Consider the following 14,995-nt stretch of genomic DNA (forward strand, 5'->3'; position numbering starts at 1 on the left):
AAAAGTTTCTCTTTTCATTTTAAGAATTTCTCCCAATATCCTCAAATGTGATTGCAAAGACAATGGATAAGAACATAAATCCTAGCATATCATGGATGAGAACATATGATATTGTTCCCATTGTTTTCAAATTTTGAGTACAATTCTTCGAAGTGGTTGAAAAGAATCTCTAAATCATGATGAAATATTTATGAAAAGGATAATACAATTGCATCCATACATAGATATACGTAATTTTTTTTATTATAAAAGAATGGTTATGGGATTTCATTAACTGATTGGCTAAGAGCCACAAATTCGGTTACAAAAGGAGAAGAAGATTTCTGCATAACTTTCCAAGAAGAGGAATATAATGCCTACTCTAATCAGGTTCCTCTTTTTACATTTAATATAGTGCACTTCTGCTGCTAATTTCCCGAGCTGAAAAATACAAACAAACTGTTGCAAAAGAATGCAATAAAACATGGCTCTTTAGGGGATTGGTTCCCAAAGGATTTCCTTATCTCTAAGAATAGTACCAGCAGCTAAATGGACTGCCTTGTTTGCCTCAATGTCTACTTCTTTGTTATTTGTTCTCAAAACATGAAAATAATTCAGATTTAGGGACTTTGCCATGCCTTTGATCCTTGTAATTATCCTTGCTAGCTGCAGGTCCACTGGAATAGAATTGGTTGCCACTGCTTTGATGATAACCTGGGAGTCCCCAAAGACATTTGCCTCCTCAAGGCCCAGCTCTTTGAGGAGTTTGATTCCTTGAAAAAGGGCCATCGCTTCAGCTTGTATGCTTGAGGAATGGCCTAATCCCCAAGCAAATTTGTGCGAAGATGTGTCAACTGGGTTTATGATGAGCCCTCCAGCTCCAACAATTCCTGGATTCCCTTTGGCTACCCCATCAAAGAAGAGAGAGGGAAGTGGTTGATTGGACAGCCAGGATTGAAAATCTTCTTTGTTTTTCCTGATTTGCCATTCTTTGAGGGTTGGCGGAGAGCTGTTCGATTTTTGAAACTTGAAATTGAGGGCAGTACCCAAATCTATGTCCTGCTGGCTTAGATTTGAATCATCTCCTTTGTCTTCCAGCCACTCAACTAGCTGAGTTTTCACTGAGTTGGCAACTATTCTATAGTCTTGTTCCTTACTCCGGAATATCCTTCTATTCCTTTCCAGCCAGACTTGCCAGCTAATGAATTTTGGCAGAGCACTCCACGTTGTCCTGATTGTTTTATTTTTTGGAAATGGACCTGGATATCTGGCCATCCAGCCCGCGAATAGATCTGAAACTGAGGAGGGGAAGATGAACTTGTATTTCCAGGAAACAAGAAGCTCCTGCCATATAGAAGCTGCGAACTTGCACTCGATCATGAGATGGAAGGTGGATTCTAAGTTTTCCTTGCAAAGCATGCATCTATAAGGCCCATAGATGCCCCTTTTATGAAGCCTGTCTTTATTGAGAATTTTTTGATGGCAAAGAAGCCAACAGAAGTGGTCAACTTTTGGAATTGAAGGGATTTTCCATATGCCTACCTAGGGGGCAGGGTTGGGAGGCACGTGGGGTTGCTCTAGACATTTAACATATCCCTAAGTTACCGTGTAGCCTACCCGATTTGTGCCCCAACCTCTCACGTCCTACCTGCGCGCATGAATAGGATCCAGCCCGTGTATCTTTGTGGTGAGCGTTGCCAGCTCTGAATGCAAGTCGGGAGGAACTAGGAGTTGTTTCCAGCCCGTCCAAGCATCATCCTTCCAGTTCGAGAGGTCCCACAGTGTGTTGATGTTAGCATCTGACATCCAACATTTCAACTCTGTCATGTCTCTCGATTATGCCAACGGAGGTCTATTCAGGATACTGTCATTCCACAGGTGGATACATTTTCCATTTCCCGGTATCCAGAAGGAGTGATTTCTTATTAACGAGCCAATTCTATTGATGAACATGTTGAAAGGAATTTTGAGTTAATTTTTGGGCTGATCCAGGCATCTAAGTCTCATTCGTCTAAAGTATTTCCTCCACAGTGCAAATTGTACCCAACCTGGATTAGAAGCTATTATTTTCCAAATCAATTTAGCTCCCATGGCTAGGTTTTGAGCACTGAGATCTTTAAATTCCAGTCCTTCCTCCTGAATTGGTCTGGTGACTGTTTCCCAATTGACTAGGGAAATTCTCTTCTCGTTTTGTTTGCCTCCTTTCCAGAAAAACTCTCTAATTAACTCCTCCATCTTTTTTATGATTCCCACAGGCGCTAGGAGAACAAAGAATTTGAATAATGGAAGGCTGCTGAGCACTGCTTTAATGAGCACTGGTTTTCTGGCAACGTTGAGCCAAGAGGATCCCCAGGCTTGCATTTTTGCTTTGAATTTGTCTAACTAAGGATACTAGTCTTTGCTCAAGGCCCTCTTGTGAAAGATGGGCAGACCAAGATATTTAAATGAGGACCAAGAAGTTGAGGCTGCAAATCTGAGGCATCTGGCAATGGAGCTAGCAGTTGAAGCATGAATATTCCAACAGTAGATGTGGCATTTTCCATTGTTTAATATGCTGCCTAAGACCTTACAGTAGTCTTCTAGTACTTCTTTGAATTTAATAGCTGAATGAAGAGAAGCAGCCCCCAGCAGTAATGTATCATCAGCGAAGAGGGCATGATTGATGCTTTTTACCCCTCTTGCAATGCACAGGCCAACGATGTCTTGATCTTGCTGCTTTTTGTCTAGATAAAAGCTGAGGACAGAGGCCTATAGGACGAATAGGAGGGGTGAAAAGGGACACCCCTACCTCAGCCCTCTAGAGGTTTGAAAAAATTAGCAACCCTACCGTTCACCAGGGGGGAAATCGAAGGCTCCGAAGTACATGCTCTGATCCACTTGATGAAATTTTGACTGAACCCTAGTTTTTGCAACACATCAAAGAAATACCTATGTCTAACACGATCAAAAGCATTTGCTAGATCTAATTTAATAACCATACCTTTTTCCTTTCGGTGTAGGCTGGAATGAATCGCCTCTTGAACCAGAATGAAGTTGTCCACCAGCTGCTTGCCATGAATAAATCCACCTTGATTATCTGGGATGATTTTGGGGAGAATTCTTTTCAACCTATTAGCTATCACTTTGGTTATCACTTTGTACCCATTATTGCATAAGGAGATTGGGTGACATCTGCTGAAAGAGTTTGCTCCTTTCTTTTTGGGAATGAGGGTGAGAAAGGCTAAACTTGTGCAACCTCCAACCTTCTTGGGACTTCTGAATCATTTTGAAGAACTCCTTCTCAACAATGTGACAAAAGGTCTAGAGAAATCTAGGCGTAAAACTGTCCGGTCCCGGAGCTTTGTCGGGATCCATTACGAAAAGGGCCTCCTTGACTTCCTTTTGTGTGATTTTTCTTTCAAGTGCCTGGTTCATATTGGAGGTGATAAGGCTAGGGATAGCATCCAACAGAATGTCATTTTGCCCAGCTCCTATATCTTCCCTATACAGCTTCTCAAAGTGCTCTGAGGCTACCTTTTTTATGCTTGTAAAGTCCTTCAGTATGCAGTTGTCTTCTTTTATTTCAGTGATGGAATTGCGACCTTTCCTGGCTTGGGCTTGTTTATGGAAAAAGGAGGAGTTTCTATCGCTAGATTTGAGACAAAGTCTTCTGGACTTGAGCCTCCAATACTCTTCTTCTGCCAGATAGGCCTTATGGAAACTTTGCTGAAGCTTGGCCTCCTTATCCAACTCGTCTTTAGTGATTTCAGCTGCTTCAAGATGGAGATGCTGACTTTCTAGAGCGATTTGTATTTTTTTCCTTTCCACAGCAGGGTTGGGCAGGGTCTTAGCCCAATTTTTTAGCATGGCTTTAACCCTTCTGAGTTTTTCCTCCCAAACAAAAAAGGTTGATCCCTTGACTGGATCTTTCCAGCAGTCTCTGACCTTTTCCATGAAATCTGTCTCTTTTCTCCAGAGAGAGCTGAATCTGAAAGGAATAGGCCCCATATCCTTGGGGGGCAACAGCTCTAGGCTAATAGGCTTGCGATCTGATACGCTGCTATGAAGAATGCACATTCTAGCTTCTAGTCCAAGAAGTAGGAAGGATCTTTGCACCAAAAATCTGTCAAGTCTTGCCGCTATGTAACCCAGGCCAACTCTCTTATTTGACCACGTGAACTTGCCAGTAGTTGGCTTAATGTCTATCAAATCCCAATCTTGAATGAGATCTTCTGCTAATTCTCTTGCTGGATCCCTGACAATACTACCTCCTCCTTTTTCTGACGAGAGGAGGGTGAGGTTGAGGTCTCCGACTATGATTATATTCTCCAGATTCTCTAGATCTATGAGGTTTCTGATGGAGTCCCAGCATAATTTTTTCTCACCTGCATTGTTAGGAGCATATACATTGAACAGGAAAATAATTTCTTTAGATTCTAAGTGTTGCATTTTAAAAAAAATCCAATGTGTGTTCAGGGACTCAGAGATTAATGAGAATTTATTTGGATTCCAGAGCGACCCAAGTCCTCCCGATGTTCCACGGGCAGAGGTTGCTTGCACTCTGTCTTTCTTCCAAAAAAAATTTCCTCGAGGAAAACTGAATCCTCCAATTTAGTCTCCTGGATGAGAAGAGTGTCTGGGGCTTCCAGTCTTATTAAACTATTCATTGCTTCTTCCTTAGCTTTAGTGCCCATTCCCCTACAATTCTAGGAGACTATCTTCATCATTTACTTTTGCTGTGATGAGCTTCTTTGGAGCTCTGGGTTTGGATCCTCTTCATCTTCGGGGTTTTTGCTAGGAGTTTCCCTAGTGTTGGCTGGCTACCCTTAAGCTTGTCCTTATAAGTTTCTTGGTCTCTTTTTTCCCTTGCTGACATTCGCCCTCTTGTAGATCTTCTAGGGGTAAACTGTGATTCACCTATTTCCTCTTCTTCCTCTGATTCCTCGGACTCTTGGGTTTCCTCTTCTTCTTCTGACATCCTCCCTTTCGATCTCTCTGGTACACTTTCGGATTTACATGGAGAGATCTCCTTCGAGACTTCTATCTCCTGCGCGTTCATGATTTCTGATCCAAGGATCCCAAATTTATTCCCTTGGCTTTCCATGGATGGTTTTTGGGCAAGGCCCGCTTGGGGAGCTTTTACATTTGCATTTGCATTCTTCCTATGTGATGTTTTGGGTCGCTTTTAATGATTCCATCCTTCTTCCTTCCCTTTTTCTTCTACCCCTTTGGACGGGTAATCTCTGGCGAAGTGTCCGTAGACGTGACACTTCTGGCATTTGAACATCAGTTGTTCATTTTCCAATTTCTAAACATGCGTCCAAGGACCTACAATTATTTTGATGGCTTCTGGTAGTCCGACCTCCAAATCTACCTCCACATAAATTCTGGTGCAATCGTACTGATCTTCGCTGTTGGCCTTATCTATAAATTTCCCAAGAGTGTTTCCCATATGTTTCAAAGAATCTCAGTTCCAGCAGTGAACAGGAAGATTGGGGAGTCTTACCCACACCGGGACCGCTAAAGGCACATCCACTGTCGGATCGAAGTATGGCATCCATTTATTTAAATATAGGCCTTGAGGGCCCATAAAGTAGGGGCCATTCCTGAAAATGAGATCCTTGTCCTCTTTTTCAGAAAATTCAAATAAGAAATATCCTCTTCTGAGGAGGTAAGAGGTTACCTTGTTTCTTATCAGAGGAGCCCAATTCCTAGTGACCGAGTTCTCCATTGATTTCGAGGAAGGCCAAAGACCTGTAAACTAACCGACCAGAGCATGATCTGCTAGAGATAAGGCTACTTGAATCGGACCTTCGGGTGGAAGGGCGATTTGGGGATATATTCTAGTTTTTTCACAAACTTAGCAGCTTCCACGCATTTCTTCTTAGGCAGAGAGGCCAGCAAGGTTCTGAAGGCCTCAGCGGTGGAAGGCGAAGGAGGGGAGGAAGACCCCTAGGGGAGGTTAGCTCCTCCATGAAGGGCCAGTAGAGTCAACCAGATCGGCCGCAACTTCAAGCGAAGGCCTCGGCCGACACGCCCATAGGGGAATTCGTAGAGGGTGGGCGCGCTCGCAGTCTTCAGATCGCGCAAAATGCGGATCTCACAGGTTGCAGAGCCATCAATCCCAATTTGTATTTCGACATTGGTTGCAGGTATAGTTTTGAAATTCCACTATAATATGGACCAATTTATTTTTAACGTGATAAGAAGTTAAATTAGATATACGTAATTTATTAACAATGGAATTGATTCCATTGTTTAAAAAAAATTATACAATATCTCAAAGTGATTTTGAAGACAATGGATGAGAACAATATAAATACTTTTGTATCATTAATGAGAACATATGATATTGACGCCATTACATTCAAAAAATATCTACAATTCCTCAAGGTGATTGCAAAGACTTTGTAAGTAATGATGAATAGTTTATGAAAAATATAAGAAAATTCCATGCATCTAAACATATACCTACTTTATTGACGATGAAATTGACACCATTGTCTTATAAGGAAAAAATAATTGTCCCTTATCATTTTAAGGATTTATCCTAGTTTCCTTGAAGGTGACTAGAAATACAATGGTTGATAACATAAATACTAGTGTGTCATGGATTGGAACATATGGTATTGGTACCTTTCTTTTCAAAATATTTGTACAATTTCTCAATTTTATTGTGAAGGCACTCTAAGTAGTGATGAAATGTTTATGAAAAGGAAAATATAATGGCATCCATATGAACATATACCTACTTTATTGACAATGGAATTGACTCCATTATTTCCATTTTTTTTTTTTAATTCTTCAAAGTGATTACAAATAATCTATAAGGCATGATTAAATTTTTATAAAAAAGGAAGGACATTGGCATCCATATTAACATATAACTCCTTTATTTGCGATGGTATGGATGCCAATGTTTTAAAACAAAATGTTCCTTAAAGTAATTGCAACTTTAAGTCATGATGAAATGTTTATGAGAAAGAGAGGAAAATGGCATCCATATGAACATATATCAACTTTATTGGCGATGCCATTGGCATCACTATCTTATAAGGAAAAAGAAAATCATCTCTTATCTTTTTAGGAAATTTTCCAAATTTGTCGAATGTTATTGCAAATACTTTATAAATAATGAAAAAATGACTCAATAATGAATACAATACAATGACAAGAATCAATTTCATTATAAGAAAAATATAGTAGAGGATAATATAATAAAATCAACCCCAATCACAAAAAGGGAAGATTGGTAATATGAGTATACTATTTATGATTATGGTAAAAAAAATTCACTTTTACATTAAAGATCTCAACTTTCATTTAATTTTAGCTTGTTAGTGTTATGTTCTACATGCAATCCATATTTTGTTGTAAATTTTATCTCTTCTCTTAGTAACATAATGTAAATCCATCTTAACCCTATATCTGTCAAACATCGAAGGAGATAAATCAAAAGAGGCAAAATATTGATTGATGCTAATTCATTTTATGATTATTATTATTGTGGTGGTGTTTTTTTATATTATTTTTTTTATTGACAGGAGGGAGGAGCTAATGTAGGGGATTAATAATATAACATTGAAAAAAATTGAGATTAATATATTTAAAATTGTGTGTGAGAGAGAGAGACCAACAAGAACATATATTCACCTTAATCTATGAAGTGTTAATAATTTTGTTATATTTTGGGCACCAAACTCAGGGTCCACACACACACACACGCACAAATGCATGAACACACACACAATATATTGTAACAACTTCCTATGAACTTTACACATCAAATGAACTAAAAAACACTAATATGCCTAGGTAGAAATAAATTTGGTATAGAGATGTTGTCTTGGTTTGGGCTGACCCAGGTTCAATATATATTGCGCACCAACAAAACCCTCAATGACTGGCCCTTTCGGCTATGACCTACAAGTAGATTGCAGTGTCACCCAAAGTGACTATGGGAGGATGCAGAACCAGGTTTTTGCAGCCTTGAGAGACTGGGAGATGTGGTATTATTATGTCCTATTATTCTTAGTACTTATAAATCACTTTGCCGTATTAGATTAATCACTTAAACATGCCATATAAACCATCACTGTGCTAAATTAAAATTCAATCGTAATAATTGCTACTCTACAACAGATAATAAGAAAATATACACATAAATTATCATGGTTCACCCTAGTGTAGGGCTATGTCCACAAGAACTGTTTCTTAATATAATAAATATTTGAACAACAAATAGTTCTTAGCCTGTGTACTAAGCTACAAGTTGTTTACGCAGTCAATTGTAGACTCAGGCCTCTGTGCACTTAGCTGCAAAGCCTTGCCTTCTCTACCAAATTATAGATCACAATAATTTTCCCATAACACTGATCTGGATCAATTCAATGATTGTCTTCTTGTTATTTTGCCCTATATATACTATTAAAATGTAGGGTTTTGGTGGGCTCCAGTATTGTAGCAATAATGCTACAACTCCTGGGGCTTCCTGTCTCTCATTTTATCAACCCGGTAGTTCGTACAAACTTGGAAGCGACGGTGCTATATGCACAAGTACTAGCTCTTGTCGCAGCTGTCACTTGGTCAGCTGGCACAAGTCCGCTAGGGCTCAAGCCAACTTCTATAGGCTCTCAGAAGAAGCTTGCTAATTGATGGACGAAAGCTAATCTCAAAGGAAAGCTACTTTAATTGACAAAAAGGAACCGAAAGCAAATCCAAGCATGTAAACCTAGGAAACCCTAATTTAACTAGTCTGACCTCTACAATGCAAGGAATGTAAATGCAACTTCTACCAATGTTGTCATTACCTCTAATAAGTGAGAATGCATGGATCTAAACTACTTGCATCACGAAAGTTATGTTTTTGTATTTTTCCTTTAAGTATGTGGAATGATTGTGATCTTGTGCTAACTAGGGTTTGGTTGTGCAGATGGGATGGAGAAGGAAGGAAAGCGTGGGACAGGTTGGGGAGGCTAGGAGAGGTCCCTAGGGATCCTTAGCATCCATCCACAGAGGTTCCTCGCATTCAGATGCTCAGCAACTGAGAGAGTGGCCTCCTACAGGATGCCTGCAGAGGATCCTACAGGATACTCTGTTTTCTATAGGATGTCTACAAATGGCTACAGGATGACCTACCGTGAGTGTTTGGAGAGATGGAGGAGTAATGGAATGGTAGGGGGAGATGTATAAGGTAGGAATAAGGCTGGTGATGGCTCAGAAGCTGGAAAATCAGATGAGGGAAGAGTGTATGCAATGGTTTGATGATTGGAAGGATGGAACCAACGAAAGTTGAAGGAGATGGAGCTATGTCGGAAATGACAGAGTTGGAGGGTAAATGAGTGAGACAGAGGTTAAATAGAACTTGAGGAGGTGATGAAGATGATAGAGATGCCCTGCACAATGCTCATTTAAACGAATCAATGAATTCTTGCAAACAAACCAAGTCCTAGCTAACTTAATCTAATTCTCAATGAAATAAATGAACAACAGCTTTGTTTGGAAAGAGAACCATGTACTTCACGTGAGAAAGAGCATTCCAAAAGATCTAAATGCATAACAAACTCCTACCAATCGATTCTAAGCATAAAAAGCTACGTTACCCATCAAAACCAACTACCATAATAAAGCAAGATCTAAAGAGCAGATTTTTATTTCAAGAACACAGCAAACACATAAAGATACACAAGGGAGGTACTGGGCGCTTGAGATGGGCCCAACCCCAAGAGCTACAGCCTCCCATGAAAGATTTAGAGCTGGTGCAAAGCTGGATCCATCTTTATTAATCAAGAAATGAAAATTACATCAAAACTGTCCATAAGGAGAGCTTGAGAATGGGCTGAAAGCAAAGCTAATCCATGGCCTAAAAATCGAACTACAAGCTAGCTAACTAATGGCTAAAACAAAATGACTAACTAGCTACAAAAATGACTACCAACTAGCTAACCAAAAATGACCAACCACTAGCTAACCAAAATGAGGCCCCAAGCCTTCTTATTTATACAATTTGAGGACCCAACAGTCCTCCTAAAAGTTAGGGACTTGGCTGCCCAAGACTTGGAGTTAACAGCAGTCCAACTTGACTTGCTTGGCTGCCCTTGAGCTGATTGATTCGGTGGCCCTTGAACTCCGAGCTGATGGTGGAGAATTCGAGGTAAGGGCCCATAAATGAGGGGGACACCTTCCTACAAATCCTCTAGCTTGTTTTCCCACGAATTTGACTGCCAAGTGCTCATTAAGACCTTCAAATTTGTCTCCAAGTTGACCAACAAGGCTACACAAAGCACCCATTAGACTTGTTGGCATAATGACTAACCAAATTCACTCTATTAACATAAAAATAATCAAAAACATGCAATAAACAAATGAGAATGGTGGATTAAGTCAAATTAGGAAGTTGAATGAGCCCAAATAATTGTACATTGTTGGGGCTCATCATCACCCCCCTACTGAAAGTGTTGCTCATCCTCTGAGCAACCAAATCTCTCCCCTTGTCTTTGATGGCCTTGGTGACTTCCTTGGCTAGCATTTCGGCCGATTTCTCCTTTGGCTTCCCGCTTTTCAAACTTTCCTGTAGAAACTGTTCGCTGGCTTCCTGTAGAAACTGTCATCTGTCTTCCTGTAGAAACAGTCCTGTAGCTGAGTTTTGGCTTCCTGTAGAAACAGGAAGCACCACTATATCCTGCTCGGCTGTGGGTGATTTTCCTTTCAGCTTGGTTGTGGCTATCCTTCATCTTCTCCCCTTCTCTGCTCCTCTTCCTCACTGTTAGAAGGACTGATATCATAGGTGAGGGCTTTCATTTCACTTTCTGCTATCAAGTCCCTGAAGACTTCCCAATTTTGTTTCTAACTGCATGGTGTTGACCAAAAGATTCATTATTAGGATCATATTCAGCAATGGAAGAGGCATGCAAATTCCCCTCTGGTGTATTCTCTCTTGTCTTCCTGGCAGCTTGTTTGAGGAAGGGCAATACATGTGGGAGCAACACCATTATGTTGTGCATTGCTGTGGGCAATATGACTCTACTTGAGAACCTGAAAGTATGCCCTTGCCAACATTAGCTATCGCTAAGTGGTTTTCCATGCGTGGTCTTGCATTTATGATTTCATCCACAGTCCTGCCATGCCCAAAATGTGAAATTTCCATTCTCTTTAGATGAGAAGGGTGATCTGTAATGAATAGCCTGCTAGCAGTGCCTTTGTTATTTGTCAACACAGAAATTCCGAAATAGCAAATTTGAACACTGCAACCAATACTCTAAAATTAGTGATGGAAATCCATTCATACCTGAACACGACAAGATTGACACATTACATTCTCCTTCACTTGGACAACAAGCCAAGCTGATCATGACCTTTCACTCCTTCAAATTAGAACAGCCCATCCACTTTTCTTTCACAAGACAATCTTAAGAAGAGCACATTCCTCCAGGCCTGCTTTCTCTGGACTTCCATAGATATTGAACATATTAAGGTTTACAACAAAGTCCTTATAAAAATCTCACCAACTTTAAAGGGTTTCCTTTATCAGGTTAACTATCAACTTGCTCATTTAAAGTTGGTTCAATCTGACCCTCGAATCTTTAATGCCTGAATGGCTGGAAAGGATTCTTTGCTTCCACTTTTAGACTCCGCAACTTCTTCCAAACGTTTCTAGATCAGTTCACGTTTTTCTTCATTTTCTTTCGCTTTTTCTTGCTTTTCTTGAAATATGCACCGACACTCATGAGAAAGGTCACTATCCATTTCCATGAACATCTTTCTCACATTCAATGTCAAACCATGAACTGTCTGGTTCCGATGGCTCTGAGTATTCTTTTCCAAAGCTTCATAAATTAGTAGAAGAAGAACACTGCGATTTTGAGCTATCAAACTGACTATATGGTCATTGTTCCACAAGGAGAGAGCTCGTATTTCAGAGTATGTAACTTCACAAAAAGGGAAGCAATACCTGAATTTGAATACACTTCGAGTGAATCATGTTGCAAGTGCAAGTTGACCAACAGCTGAGCGCTCGGATTTCTGCGTGATTTTTTTTTTTGGAGTGAGGTGGCACATACGTGTGCTGGCCCATGCAACTGTTGTCTCCACTACAGTGTAATTATGAACTGTAGTCCTCTGCCTGTAATCACTTACCATCAAGCACGCTGTAGTTTAACTGTTCACCACTGCCCGTTTTCAATTTCCTTCCTGAGATGGCTGAGCGCACGTGTCTCATTCACCCACCAAGTGTTGTTGAACTAGATGTGGGTGGCTAGTTAGCTGGCCACCGATTTTTTTAATCCTAACCATCTCATTCATTCATGCAATGTTCAGATTAGATTCATGCAAACAGAGGAATCGGTTTTGTCACGTACCTGAAAGTCAGTTGGCTGCCGTCAAGCTTTGCTGCATGCATGTGTTGATGTGGTTGCATGGTGGCTTGATTGATGATTCATGGCCGTTTTTTCTCTGTGCAGGTGTCCTCTGGACGGATGCATGCAACAAAAGTTCATTTCCACGTTCAGATTTGCACATTCAAGCTGCTGTTGCTACATCTTCACCAAACCAGAACTTCTTTTTGCCATTTCGCCCAAACGGCAAACCGGATTGAGCTGAAACTTGGTGGGCATGTTCCTACCATCATGATGCATCTCCCATAGAAAATTCGTGATCAATGGATGCACGGATTTCGAGAAAAATGGAAAATGGCTGAAGAATTCAGAGGTCAATTTCTTGGAAACCGTGCATCGGAATTGGCTGAAACTGCTTGGGTAGGCTACTATCACCCACGTGCATCTCCCCATGAAACAGGTTTTGAAATGGATGCACGGTTATGGAGAAAATGCAAAAATGGTTGATGGTGATGGAGGCTGATTTCTTGGAAACCGTGCACCGGAATTCCATGAAACTGCTCAGGCATGTTTTCATCGACCTTGTACAATCCCCCATAAAATGGTTTGTCAAATGGATGCATGGTTCTCAAGTTATGGCAAAAACAAATTCTGCTCTATGTGTTTTTGGCTTCAAGGCATTTTGCATGTGTTTGCATGGTATGACAAAATGAATTTTTGCTGTGATGCAGGTATGGAGATGATGGAGGATGAGTTGGAAGACTTCAGGAGGACTCTTGAACCTTTGAGGAAGCTACCATGCTTGCAAAACCACTTTTTGAAATGCATGCCTAGTTTCCCACAATTTCTACAGGAAGATCCTGTAGAAGCACAATGAGAAGCACAAGGAGGTGAAAAAATGATGGATGAAGGCAAGGGATGGACACACAAGTGCTTGTAGGCCTAATCAACAGATTCCCACCATTAGATTCATTTTTGAGATTGAATGTGGCTCGTCCAAAGGTTCTACAGGATGTTTCCTGTAGAAATATAGAGCATCCTGTAGAAAACACAGTTTTGAGGAAAGAAGCATAATGACATGAAAAGAATGATGCAAAAGGGGTGAGGAGTGGAAACATAGATGAGTGTAGGCCTCATGGACATATTCCAAGCCTTCAGGTCCTCTTTGGAGATCAATTTGGCTTTTTTGTAAGCTTCCTGTAGAAGATACGAAACTTCCTGTAGAAGGCACAAAAACTCCTTTGTCTTTGATTTGAGTGCTCCTCCTATCATGAAACGTCCTCCTTTAACCTGCAATGTCATTGCTGCAACATGAAATGGAGATTAGCTTTATTTTTTTTTTTCTTTTTTTTTCTTTTTTTTTTTTTTGAAAAACAACTAGGGCGCCTCATGGAGGTTTTCACCCTAATTGCCTGCCTTGGGCGCCTCCAAGGGAGGTTTTCACCCAAAGATATTTTTCTCTTTTCTCTTTTTTTTTTCAACCCATTGACCGCCTCATGGAGTTTTTCAATCAACGAGCCAACCTAAGGCACCTCCGAGGAGGTTTTCACCTTAGATTTCTATTTTCCTTTTTTCCTTTTTTTCTTTTTTCTCTTTTTTTTCTTTTTTCTTTTTTTTTTCTACCCTACCCTACTTGAAAAAAACAAAATCATTTTCAAGTATAAGAATACTTCCAATGGAGCCATGTGCACATCGAGATTAGAGACAAGATGATGTGAAGGCTCGGAATGCATGCTTTGACAACGATCCAACTTTCAGAGACAACATGATCTGACTTTGAAAGTACAAAACATAGCGGAGGAGGAGAGTACTGCTGCAACTTAGTGACCTTCTGAAACCATATCTCAATATAGCTTTGATATCCTTGGTCATCTTTCTAATTTGGATCATTCTTCATGTCACCTTCTATCATGACCTTCTCATCTTCCTCCTTTTGTTGATCTTTCTCTTGAATACATGGAAGATTTGATGGTAACCATGAGGGAACTTTCTCGATCTCTGATTTAGATGCCTTCTCTTCATCAAGTGCAGCCCCTGGTTCTTTGATCTCCTCTTTTGAATCTTCTTTTGTTGGATGTGATCCTTCAATGCTTTCAAGATGATCTCTTTTTTGCATTAATTTTCCTGAGATTTGGTGAACATCATTGAGCTCACGAGGAATCATTTGCACATGTTGTGCCTCAGATTTGCAATGGGGTTGAGCTGCTCCATTGCATGGTTTTGGAAATGAAGGTACGGGTAGTTGAGTGGAGGTGTGAAATTGAGATGGAGATGGATGGCATTGTGGTTGGGTAGGCATTTGGGGTTGCCTTGGTGGAGGAGGAGGCGATGGTTGCGGATGAGCAGGTGGTGGAGGAAAATGAGCGGGATGAGAGTTGTACTGGAGCCTCCACTCCTGATAAGGTGCATTCCATTGAGGCTGTGGCTGAGCATAAGAGTGAAACGAATGAACAGCCGGTTGGGCATAATATGGATCTGTGGAGGAATAAGGAGGAGGTGTGAACCAGGAAGGGTGAGCAGGGGGACCCCAAGAAGGCATGAAGGTGGCTTGGTAAGGGTCATAATAGGTCTCGGGTGTCCCTTGTAGTTCCTGCTGGTAGGGTATGGGTCCATGTGGCCTCCTTTGGTTCATATAACAGAGTGATTCAGTGGCTCTCTTGGCTCTTTGATATGTAGCTTTGATTCTGGGCAAGGAAGGGCACTGA

At 40.6% G+C, this 14,995-nt stretch overlaps 1 protein-coding gene across 1 annotated transcript; it reads right to left on the minus strand.

Annotated features, from left to right (window-relative positions):
- Positions 1-471: 471 nt before the first annotated feature.
- LOC149193198 (uncharacterized) lies at positions 472-1,254 on the minus strand. The gene has a single exon (XM_089407245.1). The coding sequence runs from the start codon at positions 1,252-1,254 to the stop codon at positions 472-474; it is 783 nt and encodes a 260-aa protein (XP_089263371.1).
- Positions 1,255-14,995: the final 13,741 nt, after the last annotated feature.

The sequence above is a fragment of the Pinus tabuliformis genome, chromosome 2_2, assembly GCF_031772625.1.
Source record: "Pinus tabuliformis cultivar Carrire ecotype Pingquan chromosome 2_2, CPIR1, whole genome shotgun sequence".
In the NCBI taxonomy this organism is placed as follows: domain Eukaryota; kingdom Viridiplantae; phylum Streptophyta; class Pinopsida; order Pinales; family Pinaceae; genus Pinus; species Pinus tabuliformis.

Excerpts from the sequence above, each read along its gene's own strand:
- LOC149193198 (XM_089407245.1), bottom strand. The coding sequence starts at position 1,254 with ATGGCCAGATATCCAGGTCCATTTCCAAAAAATAAAACAATCAGGACA.